General features: G+C 40.3%; 1 protein-coding gene across 6 annotated transcripts in view; it reads left to right on the top strand.

The window, feature by feature from the left end:
* LOC127440859 (gastrula zinc finger protein XlCGF49.1-like) overlaps positions 1-17,660 on the top strand; it is a 61,090-nt gene that overhangs the window by 32,992 nt on the left and 10,438 nt on the right. For 2 of the 6 annotated variants that reach the window (XM_051697871.1, XM_051697872.1), the window contains exon 2: positions 9,310-9,454. In XM_051697871.1, the coding sequence (XP_051553831.1) occupies positions 9,427-9,454 (28 nt within the window). In that variant the 5' untranslated portion in view covers positions 9,310-9,426. Of the gene's footprint in view, positions 1-821; positions 6,609-8,655; positions 9,168-9,309; positions 9,455-17,660 lie in introns of those variants that run through there. The other 4 variants (XM_051697870.1, XM_051697868.1, XM_051697867.1 and 1 more) reach the window with 4 other exon arrangements.

Raw genomic sequence — 17,660 nt, forward strand, 5'->3', positions numbered from 1 at the left:
CTCAATCGACAGCATTTGTTGCATAATATTGATTACCACACAAATTAATTTGGACTCGTACTTCCTTTTCTTAAAAAAAAAAAAAAAAAGCCAAAATCTGGGTCACAATAAGGCACTTACAATGGAAGTGAATGGGGGCCAATTTTTGGACGTTAAAATACTGTTTCAAAAATATAGACACAAGACGTAAACAATATGTGTAAACATGATTTTAGTGTGATAAAATCACTTACTAACCGCATCTGTGGAATGTTATAGCCAATTTTACAACTTCGTTGCCATGACGACAACATAACACTGTAAACCCTAAAACGACCATAAAAACAGCATTATTGCTCAAATAATACATGAGTTTTAACTGAAGAATGAATATAAGTGCTTTTATGAAATTATAAGCTTCATATTTCTGTCTTTATAACTTCTAAATATAGTCTATATTCACTTTCATTGTAAATGTCTCATTGTAACTTTTTTTTTTTTTTTTTTTTTATAAAGAAAAGGAGGGACAAGTCAATTAATTTTTGTGGTAATCAAAATTATGCCACAAATGCTGTCGATTGAGCTTAACTTGTATTGAACCCTGCACATTCCTTTAAAAACCACTGAGGAACAAACGATTCTGGCAGTTTACCAGATTTAGTGGCCTATAAAATAATAAAAGCTGTGAAATAATGTAGTTAAATACTACAGGGACTGCTAGAGGAAAAATCTTGATCATAACTTCAAACAAGATTTGATTTCTGCCATCACTTTTATTTCCATTCATTTCACCATTGTACCTCTTGAGTTTAATTTTGGGAATTTTGCTATGTTCATTTTAGACCTGATGGAAGGGGAAAATGAAGAACCAAATGAAGTGGAGGAGGAACATCAGGATCAGGAACCTCATAATGTCACAACTAGAGAAACCTCTTCAAGTAGCTCACAGACTGGCTTCTCACAGATAAGAAGAGAACCCAGAAAGCCTTTTTGCTGCCCTCAATGTGAAAAGAGTTTCACATGTAGAGACCACCTGATGGATCACTTCAGAATTCACACCGGAGAGAGGCCTTTCACGTGTCCTCAGTGTGGGAAGACTTTCATTCAAAAAGGAAACCTTAAGATCCACATGAGAATTCACACTGGCGAGAGGCCTTTCGTCTGCCCTCAGTGTGACAAGACTTTCATACATAAAGAAAACCTGAAGAATCACATGCGGATTCACACCGGAGAGAAGCCTTACACATGTGATCAGTGTGGAAAGAGTTTCAAACAAATTGGACATCTGAAGATTCACACAAGAATTCACACCGGAGAGAGGCCTTGCACGTGCCATCAGTGTGGGAAGAGTTTCATACATCAAGGAAACCTACGAAGTCATCTGAAAACTCATACGGGAGAGAAATTACACCAGTGTTCTGAGTGTGGCAAGAGTTTCGCCGAGGCAGCGTATCTCAAAAAACACCTGAAAATGCATGCAGATGAGAGGCCCCACGTGTGTTCTTTGTGTGGCAAAAGTTATTCATGGCTTAGAAGTTTAAAAGAGCACCAGAAAACACATACTGGTGAGAAGCCTCAAAAGCGCTCCCACAGTGAAAAGAGTTTCACTCATTTAGGAATGCAGAAATCGCATGAGCGAGTGCACACCGGAGTGAAGCCGTACCCCTGCCTTTCATGTGGAATGAGCTTCACCACGTCAGGAACTCTACTGACTCATAAATCAAAGCATTGTCCAGAGTTGTCACAGTCATCAGTGTAATATGTCCAGTTTTTCCCAGTTTCCATCACAATTGAACTGTTAGTGGACACGTTTCTTAGGGATATCTGGACTCTTAAGTGCAGCCATACAATAGGAAAACTGATAAATACTCAAAATATAAGAGACGCTCCGATGTTCATTTGGCAATGTAGGGCACAACACCGCTTATTTGCATCCCAGGCACAGAATGATTCACTTCATTGTTACCAGAGCGCTTTGAGTTACTTCAGAAGTGTAGATCTATAAGAATATTGTGTGTGCGCAACAAATTGTTCAGGACATATAACAGTTTTTTCTTCTGCAGTGTTGTCTGTCAGACACCCACCATCAAGAATCAGCAACAGACTCCATAAAAATACTGTCCTTAAATCTGTCCACAACACTTCACAAATAAACCTGTGGACTATGCATAATAATAACACAAACATTGCTTACAGAAGGCGATTTAAAATCTGATGACTAGTGGAACATTCTGTCCCAGTTGTTGGAAGTATACCTTTTTATGACTTCTGTGATTGTCTTTATTATATCCGTCATCTCCAGTAACCCTCAGTCAATCAAATGCTCCCAAACAGCCGATTTAAGTCGCTTTTAAGTTTACACCGAAAAACTCTTTTATATATTTATAATATTTTTGCCCAGTGTAAATAAAACTTTTCACAGGATTTAACCGTAGATTCCCTGAAAGCTCACGCACATCACCCAGATGTCTGTTTGATGTGTGTGTTTACGTCTGGAAGACATATTTTTTCTTGGATCTCTATAAGACATTCAGCAGATGTCTTCAAGACGTTTATGATTCAGACTGTGTGTAAATCTGATCTTTTTAAGATGTTTAGCAGATGTTAATTTGAATGCAACACTTTCCGGATGATACACTCTTAAACACATTTCATGACGCACGTGTGCTATAAGAGTTCTACATTCTTACAGTTAAATTAAACTTGACGTTTTTAATCGTGGTTAAGAATGAAACCGTATAATCACGTCATACCTATAGCGGTATTCCTGCTTTATTTGCAGAAATTAATCAAATGAGCTATTTAATGATCAGGAAAAACATTTAATTTGATAATAGAAACGGTTTTCAATGTATCTCAACTCTGTAGTAATACTGTAGTTTACTTTACATTAGTAATTAGATTTAAGCCAGAGGAGGATGGGCATCCCCAGCTGAGTCTGGGTCCTCTCGTCACTAACTAAACATTTTAAGGATTTGATTTTTCTTATTTTTTTCTGGCCACATTCATCTTTGGGGGCTCAAAGGTATTAAGGCATGATTTCTATAAAGCTGGTGAGTTTTAAAGGAGACCTATTATGCCCCATTTTACAAGATGTAATATAAGTCTCAGGTGTCCCCAGAATGTGTCTGTGAAGTTTCAGCTCAATATACCCCACGGATCATTTATTATACCATGTTGTAAATGCCTCTTTTTGGGTGGAATCAAAAACACGCTGTTTTCGTGTGTGTCAAAAAATGCAAATGAGCTGATGCTCCCCGCCCCCTTTCTGGAAAAGGGCTGTGCCTTTACAGCTCGTGCTTCAGATACTACAGCAACAACAAATCAGAACCAATATGACTGACACTGTGGCATTTTGAGTTTGTGATAGTGCTTCTTATGTAGAAAATCACTTCCTACCCTCCATCTGCATTTCACGCCACAGCAACGCAGTGACGTGACGTCATGTGCAAACAAGCTATAACGACATAGCTCTGGTCTCCATGAATACAGTCAGAGACAATGGTAACTTTAGCTGCATTAGCCATGGAATCCACTAACGAGCACATTCGGAAAGGCGATTTGCAAACATTCACAAAATATAAAGTGCGATACTTACATCTTCAGGATATAAAGCTGGAACACGATCAGTTGGTACTGATCCATGCTTAAGAATAACATTTTTGGAAAATCCTGCTTTATACTGACCTTCATTCACATAGCAGTCCGGTGTAAAATGATTTGCTCAAACATACACGAATTTTGGTATGTTTTGGGGCACATTTGCTTCAAAAACAAAACTTATCCACTGCGTCTACAGTGGCTCTGATGCTGGGAGTACATGAAGACTCTTATATTCACTTTTACAGCCAACAACAGAACACTTATGACGCTTTATGAAGCAGAGACATTATTCTTCTCACCGTAGGTGCTCCAGCACGGAAAACAATGGCGGACTGTGTGTCGATCACTCATGGGAGGATCTATGATAATAGGGTGGAGTCCGTCACCAGTCGTGGGCGTGGCCTGCTCTAACGTGACGTCACTTTAGAGCGGATACGAAAACCAATCACTTTGAGACACTGTTTTAGATTAATAGAAATATAAGAAAATATAAGAGTGGGTGTACTTTTAACATTGTAGGGTGGTTATGTACACACACTGCTGACTCACATTTATGTTCAAATACCATGTAAAAGTGAATTTTGCATAATAGGTCCCCTTTAAAGAGTTCATCAGTACAAAGATTACTGTATCTACTTGTGCTATTTTGTACTTTGTTCATAATTTCTTCTCTAAATATATAAATAGATCTTTTATTGAATTTTTTTTCTAGTTGCTGCTGCAGTTCTGGGAATTACAAAATAACTTCTGCTTTGTTCTCATTCAAAATTAAAAAAAAATTAAGTCAACCATGCTTTCAGTTCCTTTAGACAGGCTAGTAGTGGCTTGGGCATTTTTGTCATTATGCTTTAGAGGTAAATAGATTTGGGTGTCATCTGCATAACATTATTCTTAGTAAAGCAGATTCTGTACAGTGGAGCTTTTTGAAACCAAACTGGAAAATTTCATTGATGGAATTAGTGCTCAAATACGACTGTAATTGTGTTACAACCACTTTTTTTTTTTTGTTGAGATTTTTGAGATAAAAGGCAGATTTGAAATTGGTCTAAAATTCGCTAAATTGGTTGGGATCAAGATTAGGTTTCTTAAGGAAAGGTGTCACCGTAGTGAGTTTGAGGCATTCAGGGACAGTTCCAGTGCTTAAACATTTGTTAATAATGGTAAACTAAGTAATTATAAACATTCTATCAGACAAAGTGTTTCTTGAACTGTTAAGAAGTTGCATTGTGCCATCTCAAACTGAATTAAGAAAATTCAATAAATGTTTGTGTAACGCAGTTCAGGATGGGCAAGGAGGAAGCGGGAACCGGCAGAACAGTCAACATAACTTTAATGACATAAATCAACTTAAACAAACATAAACACACAGACACACAGCGGCCGCATGTCTCTCTCTCTCTCGAAATGGTGCCTCCGGCTCGTCTTTATCCACCTTCCGGCTGATTAGGACAATTCAGCGCTGGGGTGTGTCCTCACGGCCCGGCCACGCCCTCCTCCTTGTTACACTGCTCCACCGCCTGATTAAGGCCAGGGAAACCTCCGGCGTGATGTACTCCCTTCCTGGAGGGGAGGTGTTGCCCTTCTGGCCGTCTTTCTGCCGGCAGGTCTTCCCCGCCTCTCTGGAGCCCTGGGAGATATGAGGGGAAGGACGGGAGGGGGAGAGACAGAGAGATGAGAGAGAGAGAAAAACTTGCTCGCCGGTCCCTGGACACGCTGTCGCCTGGTCCTCAGCCACTCCTCCGCCCTCTAGCGGATGACAGCCGCTCCTCCTCTGGTGGACGGCAGCGAGTCCTCTGACCCCTGGCAGACGGTAACGGCTCCTCCCCTTCCTGGCAGATGGCAGCAGTTCCTCCACTTCCCAACGGCAGCTGTGTTTGTCTCTCTCTTGAACTGGCGCCTCCGGCTCATCTTTATCCCCCCCACGGGCTGATTAGGACAATTCAGCACGGGGCACGTGTCCCCACTGCCTGGCCACACCCTCCTCCTTGTCACAGTTGGTTCTACAGTAGCTATATGCCTTGATCAAAGTCAGTGGTGCCTGCAGCTGTACGGCCGTACGCACTGTACATACCATGAGCGCACCGACTGACCTGAAAAATATTTACTCTCAGAATATTTCATCACTCATGAAATGTGTCCTGTATTTCTATTGGCTATTTAAAAGAACTAGCAATGCCCAGTCTGTGAATGAATAATACTTTTGTGTCGGTTCTTTTCAGTGAATTGAGCAAATGGGCTTGCGATTCGTTCAGAGTGCTCTCACGCTGAATCATTTGGAGCGGTTTCTCACACAGTAAAACATCGGGATATTTACGAATACAGTGCTGGATACAGTGGAAATTTACCAACAGTCAACTGAAACAAAAGGCTGTCTTTTTGAGAAGTAACTCTGAGAAACTTCAGCTAGTGCTGTGTCATGTGAACAAGGGGCTGTTCAAACTGAATGTGTTTTTCAATTGTTTTTCATGTAAACATTCCCTAGACGGATGTCTTTTGACAACTGCGTCACATTTCACTGTTTTTAACATCTCAGGAGCGCTGCATTTTTAGATGCTGTGTCAAGTTAAAAAGAACTGATAAAAACGCTTCTTGAGACACCTGCGTTCTGCTCTATTCGTTGTGGTGTGTTTTGCTTTTTTAGCACGAAAACGTGTCTGTCTGAATGGTTACTGGAAGAAATGCTTTAGCCAGTAGTTAATGAAACTACTCATACTCGAGAAAATAAAACAAATGCTTATCTCACAGTCACCAGAATTGAACGCTTTGATGTTTTTTGCAACAAAAAAAATCTCATGGGGGAGCATGTCCCCGAACCCCCTAGATATAAGGTTTATTAAGCAGATTTAGAGGTCTGCAACCCCACAGGTTTTGGGTTGGGTTCAGATTTATAATTAATGAAAAAATAAACAGGCCTACCAATCTTGTTTTGCGCACGTGCTCTCACTCACAGACACGCAAATGGATGAGTTAGGGGCCATTCACACCGAATGTGTTTTTGCGCACCTCTGTTCTGTTTTCCCATTGTTTAAACACTTGCTGGACAAATATCTTTGACATTTGCACAGTGTCTTGTGCAGGACCGGCACATTTTAAACACCATGTCAAGTAAAAAAAAAAACGCATGTTGAGACACCTGCGCTCTGTTTCATTCTTTGCGCTGAGTTTAGATTGTTTTTAGCGCAGTTGTCACAAAGATTCATCACTCTAAACAAGTTCAGGCTGAACAGAGGGGACTGTTGCAGTGTTTCATATTATTCCAGATTGTTCTGCACCAATAGGGGACTGTTACATTTTTTCATATTATTCCAGATGGTTCTGCACCAGGTGAAGTATCAGCAAATAAATGGTAAGGCAGTACTTTTTCCCCCTTCTGATCTAGTGTACTGAGGGGCTGCTGTGTCTTGTTAAAACTGTGTATGTTTACAGTTTCAGTACTGTTACGACTGTTGCCTATATGCTTACATAAAACACAGCTATACTAGGAGAAGAAATTAGATAGTAAGCGATTAGTCAGGCTTAAAATCTGACGGTTTCAGGTTCTGGTTTCATTTTAAGGCCCGTGCAGACCTCTAGGCAGATACACTATATTGCCAAAAGTATTCGCTCATCTGCCTTTAGACGCATATGAACTTAAGTGACATCCCATTCTTAATCCATAGGGTTTAATATGACGTCGGCCCACCCTTTGCAGCTATAACAGCTTCAACTCTTCTGGGAAGGCTTTCCACAAGGTTTAGGAGTGCGTTTATGGGAATTTTTGACCATTCTTCCAGAAGCGCATTTGTGAGGTCAGACACTGATGTTGGATGAGAAGGCCTGGCTCGCAGTCTTCGCTCTAATTCATCCCAAAGGTGCTCTGTCGAGTTGAGGTCAGGACTCTGTGCAGGCCAGTCAAGTTCTTCCACACCAAACTCGCTCATCCATGTCTTTATGGACCATGCTTTGTGCACTGGTGCGCAGTCATGTTGGAACAGGAAGTGGCCATCCCCAAACTGTTCCTACAAAGTTGGGAGCATGGAATTGTCCAAAATCTCTCGGTATGCTGAAGCATTCAGAGTTCCTTTCACTGGAACTAAGGGGCCAAGCCCAGCTCCTGAAAAACAACCCCACACCATAATCCCCCCTCCACCAAACTTCACAGTTGGCACAATGCAGTCAGACAAGTACCGTTCTCCTGGCAACCACCAAACCCAGACTCGTCCATCAGATTGCCAGATGGAGAAGCGTGATTCGTCACTCCAGAGAACGCGTCTCCACTGCTCTAGAGTCCAGTGGCGGCATGCTTTACACCACTGCATCCGACGCTTTGCATTGCACTTGGTGATGTATGGCTTGGATGCAGCTGCTCGGCCATGGAAACCCATTCCATGAAGCTCTCTATGCGCTGTTCTTGAGCTAATCTGAAGGCCACATGAACTTTGGAGGTCTGTAGCGATTGACTCTGCAGAAAGTTGGCGACCTCTGCGCACTATGCGCCTCAGCATCCGCTGACCCCGCTCTGTCATTTTACGTGGCCTACCACTTCGTGGCTGAGTTGCTGTCATTCCCAATTGCTTCCACTTTGTTATAATACCACTGACAGTTGACTGTGGAATATTTAGTAGCGAGGAAATTTCACGACTGGACTTGTTGCACAGGTGGCATCCTATCACAATACCACGCTGGAATTCACTGAGCTCCTGAGAGCGGCCCATTCTTTCACAAATGTTTGTAGAAGCAGTCTGCATGCCTAGGTGCTTCATTTTATACACCTGTGGCCATGGAAGTGATTGGAACACCTGAATTCAATTATTTGGATGGGTGAGCGAATACTTTTGGCAATATAGTGTATTTGGCAAGTACCCTCAGATTAAATCATGCAGGCCCTCATGATCAAAGTTGACGGTTTTACAGAACATTTAGCCATTATTAGATTTATGTTTATGGTCATGACACTACAAGGTGTGAGAATTTAATGCTGATATTTCTACAAATATCCACTTTTTAATTGTCAGTAGTTTCCTGTAAAGAAAAAAATTCATGGTAACACAATTTAACATTGTCCCCTACCAAGAAACCTAGCAGAAAATTAGAGAACGTGATTAAAAAAAAAAAAAAAAAAAAAACAGTAATTTACTTGTAGAGTAAGATATTATTTCAAATGTCTAAAAGAAAAGGGGGGAAAAAACGATCATTGTACAAACTGTAGTTCAGTTGGTGGCGGTAAAGCACCAAAAGCTGGTTTGCCAACTGCTGAAAACACAAAAGAAGAAAAAGACGACGAGAAAGCAAAGGAAAGGGGAAGGGTTTTATTGACGACGGATTTTTGGTCATTTCGGCAAGGTGACAAAGGAATGTGATGTTGTGATAGTATTAATGCTGACAAACTTCACTCAAAAAAACTTTGACGTAGTAGAAGCGTGCGAGCAATAATTAGCGTGACGAAGAGCCGTTTCAAACAAGCAGGGATAATAACTCCAGTTGTTAAAATAGACATTTGCGTCATATACGTATTGTAAAGATGGAGGTTATTAAAGTGGAGATTGTGGACATGGGCGATCCAGAAACATGCGGAGTGAAAAATGAAGATACTGAAGAACAAAGAGGTTGGTTTCCATTCTTCATTCATAAAGTCATTCAATACAAGTTCAGTTCAATCGACAGCATTTGAGGCATTGATTGTGGCAATATTGATTACCACCTAAATAAATCTCGACTCTCCTTCCTTTTCTTTATATATATAAAAAGCAAAAATCTGGGTTACAACAAAGTCTCTTCAGGCAAGTCAGGCCACTCTGTGGCCATCTCTGGAAAAACCCCGGGCAGCTATTTCTAGTCATGAAAGTGCAGCTCCTATCTACTTGAATGGAGAAAGACCAACATCTCCAAAACGGTGGGTCAATATTACGATCAAAGATCATATTTCAAATCAGCAGTAAAATCTGACAACACTGGTATCACAAATGGTGCTTCTTTACCTCAGATTACGCAAAAAAAAAAAAAAAGACAAAAAAAAAGAAAATTCCCAGCTTTTATAGCTAATGTGCATGCGCGTTCTCGAGTTGAATGACAGGCGATGTCTGTATCTAAAAGGTGATTGGCTCTTTTACGTGTAAGGCGGAACTTCCTTTTCTACATCCGTTGACCGTTGTGCAGTCCAATTTTTCCCATTCATTTTAAAAGTGACCCAGTGAGACACTTACAATGGAAGTCAATGGGGTCAATCTGTAAACATTAAAATACTCACTGTTTCAAAAGTATAGACACAAGACATAAACAATATGTGTGTTAACATGATTTTACTGTGATTAAATCATTTACTAACCACATCTGTGTAAAGTTATAGACAATTTTCCAATTTCGTTGCCATGACGATGACATAACACCATAAAACGACCATAAAAACAGCATTATTGCTCAAATAATGAGTTTTAACAGAATAATTAATGTACATTCTATTATGAAATTATAAGACATTCAGCAGATGTCTTCAAGACGTTTATGATTCAGACTGTGTGTAAATCTGATCTTTTTAAGATGTTTAGCAGATGTTAATTTGAATGCAACACTTTCCGGATGATACACTCTTAAACACATTTCATGACGCACGTGTGCTATAAGAGTTCTACATTCTTACAGTTAAATTAAACTTGACATTTGTAATCGTGGTTAAGAATGAAACCGTATAATCACGTCATACCTATAGCGGTATTCCTGCTTTATTTGCAGAAATTAATCAAATGAGCTATTTAATGAACACTAAAATGATATGCCATTATGACGTGACAGACCAGTATGATTCAGTTCACACAGCACAGGTTTGCTGAGAATGCGGTTGTCACTCGTAAATAACCGTGCTGTGTGTGAACATAACTGTATTAAGCACTCAAAACAGGTCAGACAACTTATTCTGGGCCATGGATTCCAAGCCAGTTGGCCTGATCTATTAATTTAATTGATTTGTTAATTCAAAACAGGCTCATCACTTTTAATATAGCTGCTGAATGTTTGTTATTTCATGCAAATAATTCCCTGTTGCCACCTAATTCATTATGGAGATGTTTAATCTTTCCTGTAAATTGCCACATGAAGCTCATTTCATCTGTGTATTCTGTAGAAAGCATTTAGATGTTCACAGTGTTTTGACACAGTGTTCATCTACATGGAAGGCCATTCTCTGGGAGATGTTGGGGAGGTGCCTTACAGTTTAGCTTATTGCTCTTATGCTGCCTTCACATGCCATCAGAATTATTGTAAATACAAGTTTCCCACTAGGAAGTTGTACATGAATGACCCCTCAATTCTTAATTATGACTGGGAAACTCAGAGCTAATTTTGATACCCGAGTTTGCGAGAAAGGAGGAGTCCTAAACTTTCAACATGATGGAGGAGAGTACAGTTTCTGAAGTGAATGACAGGTTTTGTTCATTTTTCTAAATGCATCTAATTGTTAGCACTTGCATTTTGATCATATTCATTTAACTGCTGATACAGTTGTACTCAGCAGTCAATAGCCTAGTTTCCATCCACTTTTCACTATTTTGTTATCGACAAAGTGAAAATGCATAAAAAAGTTTGGGAAATTTGCCTGTTTCCATTCAAATGGCCTTTTATTGATAAAAATGGTGTGCGTGATGATGTCATGCCTAAAAAAACACTTTGTCGCAAAAGAAATCTGCCCTTAAGCCGTTTCCATACAGAAATGTGTGTTTATCGCTAATTGTGTATCTTTCGCCTCCCAGATGTCCCTAAATGGGGAGAGTATTGAGAAAATTCATTGAAATTAGCCAGCTTACTGTCATTTTAATTTCACAAATAAATGCAATCAGAAGATGAGGGACTGCAATCACAAGGGAGCAGTTGCGCTTCTGATTGGACTGTAATATTGGTCCTGATGTTGCGCCTTTCGCAATTTGCCACTTGTTCCGACCCGAAAGTGAATCATCATGGCCCTGTTCAAGCTGGCAACCTGCACCAAGTAGTGGGGGAAACTTTCGGTCTTAGTATAGGGACCATCCATTGATGTTTAGGCTATATGCTGTGTGCACAGCTATTAAAGAAATTGATGCGGTGTAATATCAGGGTTAACATATGATACATTTCTGATATTCAATAGACTATTTTGAACAATCATCTAATCTAAAGCATCGCCATCACAACTGCGTTATGTCCCGCATATTTGTCCAGCAACTTTTAATGACCAGCTGAACTTGATTGTCATCTAAAATTAATTTTAGCGTCATAATGCAATTTACATTTTCTGAAGAAGCTCAGCAAATGCGATCAGAGGTAAAGAGGCTTAGATTTAAAATATTTAAAAGTTTTAAAATGTTCAAAAGTTAGTTTTCTGAAAGTAAACTCAGCATTGGACAAATAGTTCTGATAGTTTATAGTCTTGAAAAAAGTCTAGAACATTCTGACAATGAATGTCATTTAGACTTTTTTCATCTACTATCTTTAAGTTAGTGTAAGTAAAAGGCATATATAGGCCTAACAATAATAATAATTGGGTAATTTATTTTTTTAATTTAATGCTTTATTCATTTGGTAATTTATTTAATACAAGTAATTTTGCCGGCATTCTTTCAAAAGTATAAACAATAATTTTATAGAATTGGGCTGTTAGTGTTCCAAAAAAGCACACTTATATTTTTCTCTTAGTATTGTGTATTTATTTTTAATTTAAAACACCTTTGCACAGAAATTATTATTATTTTTTTTTTTTTTTTTGGATTGTGGGCTTATTCATGACTGCCATCTATTATTCTGAATGGTGTGGAAAAGCAACTTTAATAAATAAACAGATGACTACCGCGATTAAATTAATCACAAACGGTGGCCATTCATTTGTTCTCCGTGCACTTGTCGATGTGCATGACAGGAGATATTTGTGTTGGCACTCCTGGAAGTGTCATGTTAGGGTTATAGGGTTCAAATCAAATCACTTTTATTGTCACACAGCCATGTACACAAGTGCAATGGTGTGTAAAATTCTTGGGTGCAGTTCTGATCAACATAGCAGTCGTGACAGTGATGAGACAATTTACAATAAACATCAGATTTACAACACAGTTTAAAATCTAACATACACATAATTACACAACACAATATACAATTAATAACATACAATGCACATTATACAATACACACAATATAGATACACATTATTCAATAAAAAAAAATAGTATATATAGAATGTACAGTATTGTACTGTATTGACATTCAGCTGTCGGTTGATAGTCAGTTGTTAAGAGAGAATATAATATAATAATAATAATATAATTTATAACAGTCCGGTGTGAGATATAAGAGTGAGAGTAATAAAGTGCAGTGCTGATGTATTTTGATTGTGAGAGATCAAGAGTTCAAAAGTCTGATTGCTTGGGGGAAGAAGCTATCATGAAGTCGGCTGGTGCGGGTCCTGATGCGGGTCATCAGTGGAGCGGTTGTTGTGGTAAGCAAACTGCAATGGGTCTAGAGAGAGAGGCAGCACAGAGCAGATGTAATCTCTGATTAGTCTCTCAAAGCATTTACTGATGATGGGGGTCAGAGCAACAGGATGCCAGTCATTTAAGCAAGTGATTTTTGATTGCTTTGGAACAGGCACAATGGTGGACATTTTAAAGCATGTGGGGACTACAGACAAAGAGAGGGAAAGGTTGAAAATGTCCGTAAAAACACCAGCCAGCTGGTTCGCGCACGCTCTGATGACGCGGCCCGGAATGCCATCTGGACCCACGGCTATGTGGATATTCACCCGTCGGAAGGATCGGGTTACATCCACCACAGAGACGGAGAGTGAACTAACCTCTGTAGCTTCAGCCGCGAGAGCTCTCTCCGCGATGGCGTTGTTATTTCCCTCAAAACGAGCATAAAAGTATTTAGCTCATCCGGGAGAGAGGCAGAACTCCGTTCATGGTGGAGTTTTTATTCACTTTAAAGTCCGTGATGATGTTAATTCCCTGCCACGTGCTTCTAGAGTTGGTGGTGTTAAACTGTCCTTCAATCTTGTTCATGTACTGGCGTTTTGCTGTTCTGTTTTTCGGAGGGCATAACTGGCTTGTTTAAGCTCCTCCGCGTTCCCGGAATTAAAAGCAGAGGTCCGCACATTAAGTGCTGCGCGAACATCGCTGTTAATCCATGGCTTCTGGTTCGGGTAAATCCGTATTGTTCTGGTTGGAACGACATCCTCTACACACTTTCTGATGAAACACAAAGCTCGATGTCGTCATCAGAGGGGGACCAGAACATCTCCCAGTCCGTGTGATCAAAACAGTCTTGTAGCGTAGAGTCTGATTGGTCCGACCAGCACTGGATCGTTCTGAGGGTGGGTGCTTCCTGTTTCAGTTTCTGCCTGTAAGCGGGCAGAAGCAGAATGGAAGAGTGGTCTGATTTGCCAAATGGTGGGCGGGGGAGGGATTTGTAGCCATCCCAGAAGGAAGAGTAGCAGTGGTCCAAAACCCAGTCCCCTCGTGTGTTGAAACTAATGTGTTGGTGGTATTTTGGTGTAACTGATTTGAAACTGGTTTTATTAAAGTCCCCGGTCACAATGAATGCGGCCTCAGGGTGCGCGGTTTCCTGTTTGCTTATAATCCCATACATTTCCTTGAGTGCCCGGTCTGTGTCGGCTTGTGGCGGGATGTACACAGCTGTGATAATGACCGCTGTGAATTCCCTTGGTAGCCAGAATGGTCGACACAGAAGCATGAGAAATTCCAGATCAGGAGAGCAGAAAGACTTGAATGTACGTTCCTCTGATCACACCAGGATTTGTAAACATACACCACCACCTCTGCTTTTACCTGAGAGGTCTTTCGCTCTGTCCGCTCGGTGCAGGGAGAACACCGCACGTCCAGAGTCTGGATTCTCCGCAGACATCCAAGTTTCCGTAAGGCAGATAATGCAGCAGTCCCTCGTCTCTCGTTGGAATAGATCCGCGCTTTCAGCTCGCAGAGCTTGTTATCCAGAGACTGAACATTTGCCAGTAGAATACTGGGTAGCGGGGGTCGATTTGCGCGGCATCTTACTCCGATGAGAACGCCGGCTCTGTTTCCCCTTTTCCTCCTGCGTTTCCGCATCCGGGCTGCCCAGACAAAGGGCTCCGCTTGCGTGTTTGTAAACAGCGGGTCGGCATTGAAGAATTTGAAGTCCGGTTTACGGTGTGTAATTGCTGAACCAATGTCCAAAAGTGTTTGTCTGTCATAGACAATAAGGCAGACAACATACAAGACAAAAAAACATAAGAATTGTAAACAAAATACTTGGCGCCATCTTGAGTCCAAGTTAGGGTTATAGGGTTAATTGGCACTCCTGGAAGTGTCATGTTTGCAGCACCGGATCTATATGCCGTTCAGATCAATCCATAATCACGTACAATATATTGGCTTTCAAGGATGTATACCGTCATCATGATTAACACAGGCTAACGATTGGGGTAAATTCTGTCATGTGACACTACATTTTTGCATTAATGCCAATTTTCTCGACAAAAAGTGTTTCCAAACCAGTTTTTCGTGACATTTGAGGTATCGACATAGAGTTTATGCACTAAAGTTAAAGGAAAAATATTATATCGACACTTAGCGCTAATTTGCATTTCCATCAGCTTTATTTTGATGCGCTTAAAACATTTTTCGCTAAAAATCCTTGGATGGAAACGTAGTTATCGAGTCTGTCCTCTGCACTTCTGTAACTGTCTGGTTTGGTTCAGCTACCAAGTCAGACATCAAAAGACTTCAAAGGACAGTTTGGACTGCTGAGAGGATTGTTGGTGCTTCTGTACCCACCCTGCTAGAACTGTATAAATCCAGAGAGATGAAAAGGGCTGGTAAAATCACTCTTGACCCCATTCACCCAGCACATTTGCTTTTCGAACTGTTACAGAGCTCTGAGCACCAGAACAGCCAGGCAAAGGAACAGTTTTTTCCCTCAGGCCATCCACCCCATTTGCCACCAAATACTTTTCTTTGGTCAGTACAACCATGTACAATATTCAGTCCATCCATGCCTACTTGTATCCATATTTCATTTATATTCTTTAACATATCCTACCTCTTCTTCAACACATAACATCACCTGCACATAACTGTATATCTGTATATAAAATATTCGAACAACATTAATGCGCTATTGTATATTTCTCTTTTTTTCATCTGTTATATCTTATTTTTTATTTTCATGTCACTGTATGTATATATGTTTAAATGTATATGTTTGTATGTATGTATATATGGTTGCATTCTCTTTGCACAGGAAGCTTGTCACCATGACAAATTCCTTATGTATGTAAACATACTTGGCAATAAAGCTCATTCTGATTTATGTATATCAGCAACTATTCTATGCATGTTGTACATTTTAACACTGTGAAAATAGCTTGTATTTGACCAAAATTCCATTATCGTCAGCAGGCTAACTGAGTGATATGTATTATGGTGTCAAAATAAACGTTCCTCAAGAAACATATATGAATGAACCTGGCATCGTCCATATTTCCTGTTCTTTCCAAAAACAAAGCACGTGAACACGACGTACTCATAATTCCCACTTCAGAATTGGGAAGTAGGAAAATTCCGACAGCACATGAAGGCAGCATTATTCTGGCTGATCAAGGCTTGTTCATGGTGGAAAACATGATACATTGTTTCAACTAAAGATAAAGGATCACACAGTGGATTTATTTTTATAATTTTTTTTGCAACATATTTAATTATTGTACTACTTTGAACTTTTTTTGTACTTTATTCATTGTATTTTTATCTACACCATAATGCAGGATAAATACACCGATCAGCCACAACATTAAAACCACCTGCCTAATATTGTGTAGCTTTACCTCATGCCACCAAAACAGTGCCAAACCGCATCTTGGAATAGCATTCTGAGATGCTATTATTCTCAGCACAATTGTAAAGAGCGGTTATCTGAATTACCGTAGACTTTGTCAGAACAGCCCATCTGGCACCAACAATCATGCCATGGTCCAAATCACTGAGATCACATTTTTTCCCATTCTGATGGCTGATGTGAACATTAACTGAAGCTCCTGACCTGTATCTGAATGATTTTAAGCACTGCACTGCTGCCACACAATTGGCTGATTAGATAATCACATGGATGATTGTTGGTGCCAGATGGGCTGGTTTGAGTATTCTGAAACTGCTGATCTCCTGGGATTTTCACACACAACAGTCTCTTGAATTTACTCTGAATGGTGCCAAAAACAAAAAACATCCAGTGAGGGGTAGTTCTGTGGACGGAAATGCCTTGTTGATGAGAGAGGTCAACAGAGAATGGCCAGACTGGTTTGGACTGACAGAGTCTACAGTAACTCAGATAACTGCTCTGTACAATTGTGGTGAGAAGAATATCATCTCAGAATGGCCAGACTGGTTAGAACTGTGTGGCATGGGGGGTTGTGGTCATGTGTCTGTCTGCAGGAGAGGGAGAGCGGTAAGGCTTGTCACCTGGGTTTTGATTACTCTAACCCCTGTCTGTCATTATAGTGATGGTGGAGGGAGACCTGATAAGGCACGCCAGAGCGTCAGTGTGGGAGAAAGAGTGACACAAGAGTGTAGTACCGGAGAAGTCGACATTGTCAAAGAATCTAAAGAGTGTCTGAGAATTTATGTTTGTTTACGTTTGAGTGGAGTGTCCTAAGACTAAGAGTGTGCAATGGGACCAAAAATAAACACTGACCTTGAACCTGTTTCATTGTCTTCTGACTCCTCCATTGCCCACGAACTCAGTCCTATCAAAGTGGTGCCAAAAACCTGGCTTTGGAGGAGAACGCCGTTATGGAATCCTCACCGCTCTCCCTCTCCTGCAGACAGACACATGACCATGCCCCCCCCCATGCCACAAACTGACAAAGTCTGCGGTAACTCAGATAATCACTCTGTACAATTGTGGTGAGAAGAATAACATATCAGAATGTAGGGCTGCAACTAACGATTATTTTGATTATTAGAATGATTATTATTCGGCTATTATTGCACTGATTTATCACTAGCTCTTAACCGATTATTCAGCTTGTGCCCCGACTTTAAAAGGTTGTATTAAACTTGCTTACTAAAAATAGAGGACAAAATCATCTTTTA

This window comes from Myxocyprinus asiaticus, chromosome 5, assembly GCF_019703515.2.
Source record: "Myxocyprinus asiaticus isolate MX2 ecotype Aquarium Trade chromosome 5, UBuf_Myxa_2, whole genome shotgun sequence".
Lineage (NCBI taxonomy): Eukaryota > Metazoa > Chordata > Actinopteri > Cypriniformes > Catostomidae > Myxocyprinus > Myxocyprinus asiaticus.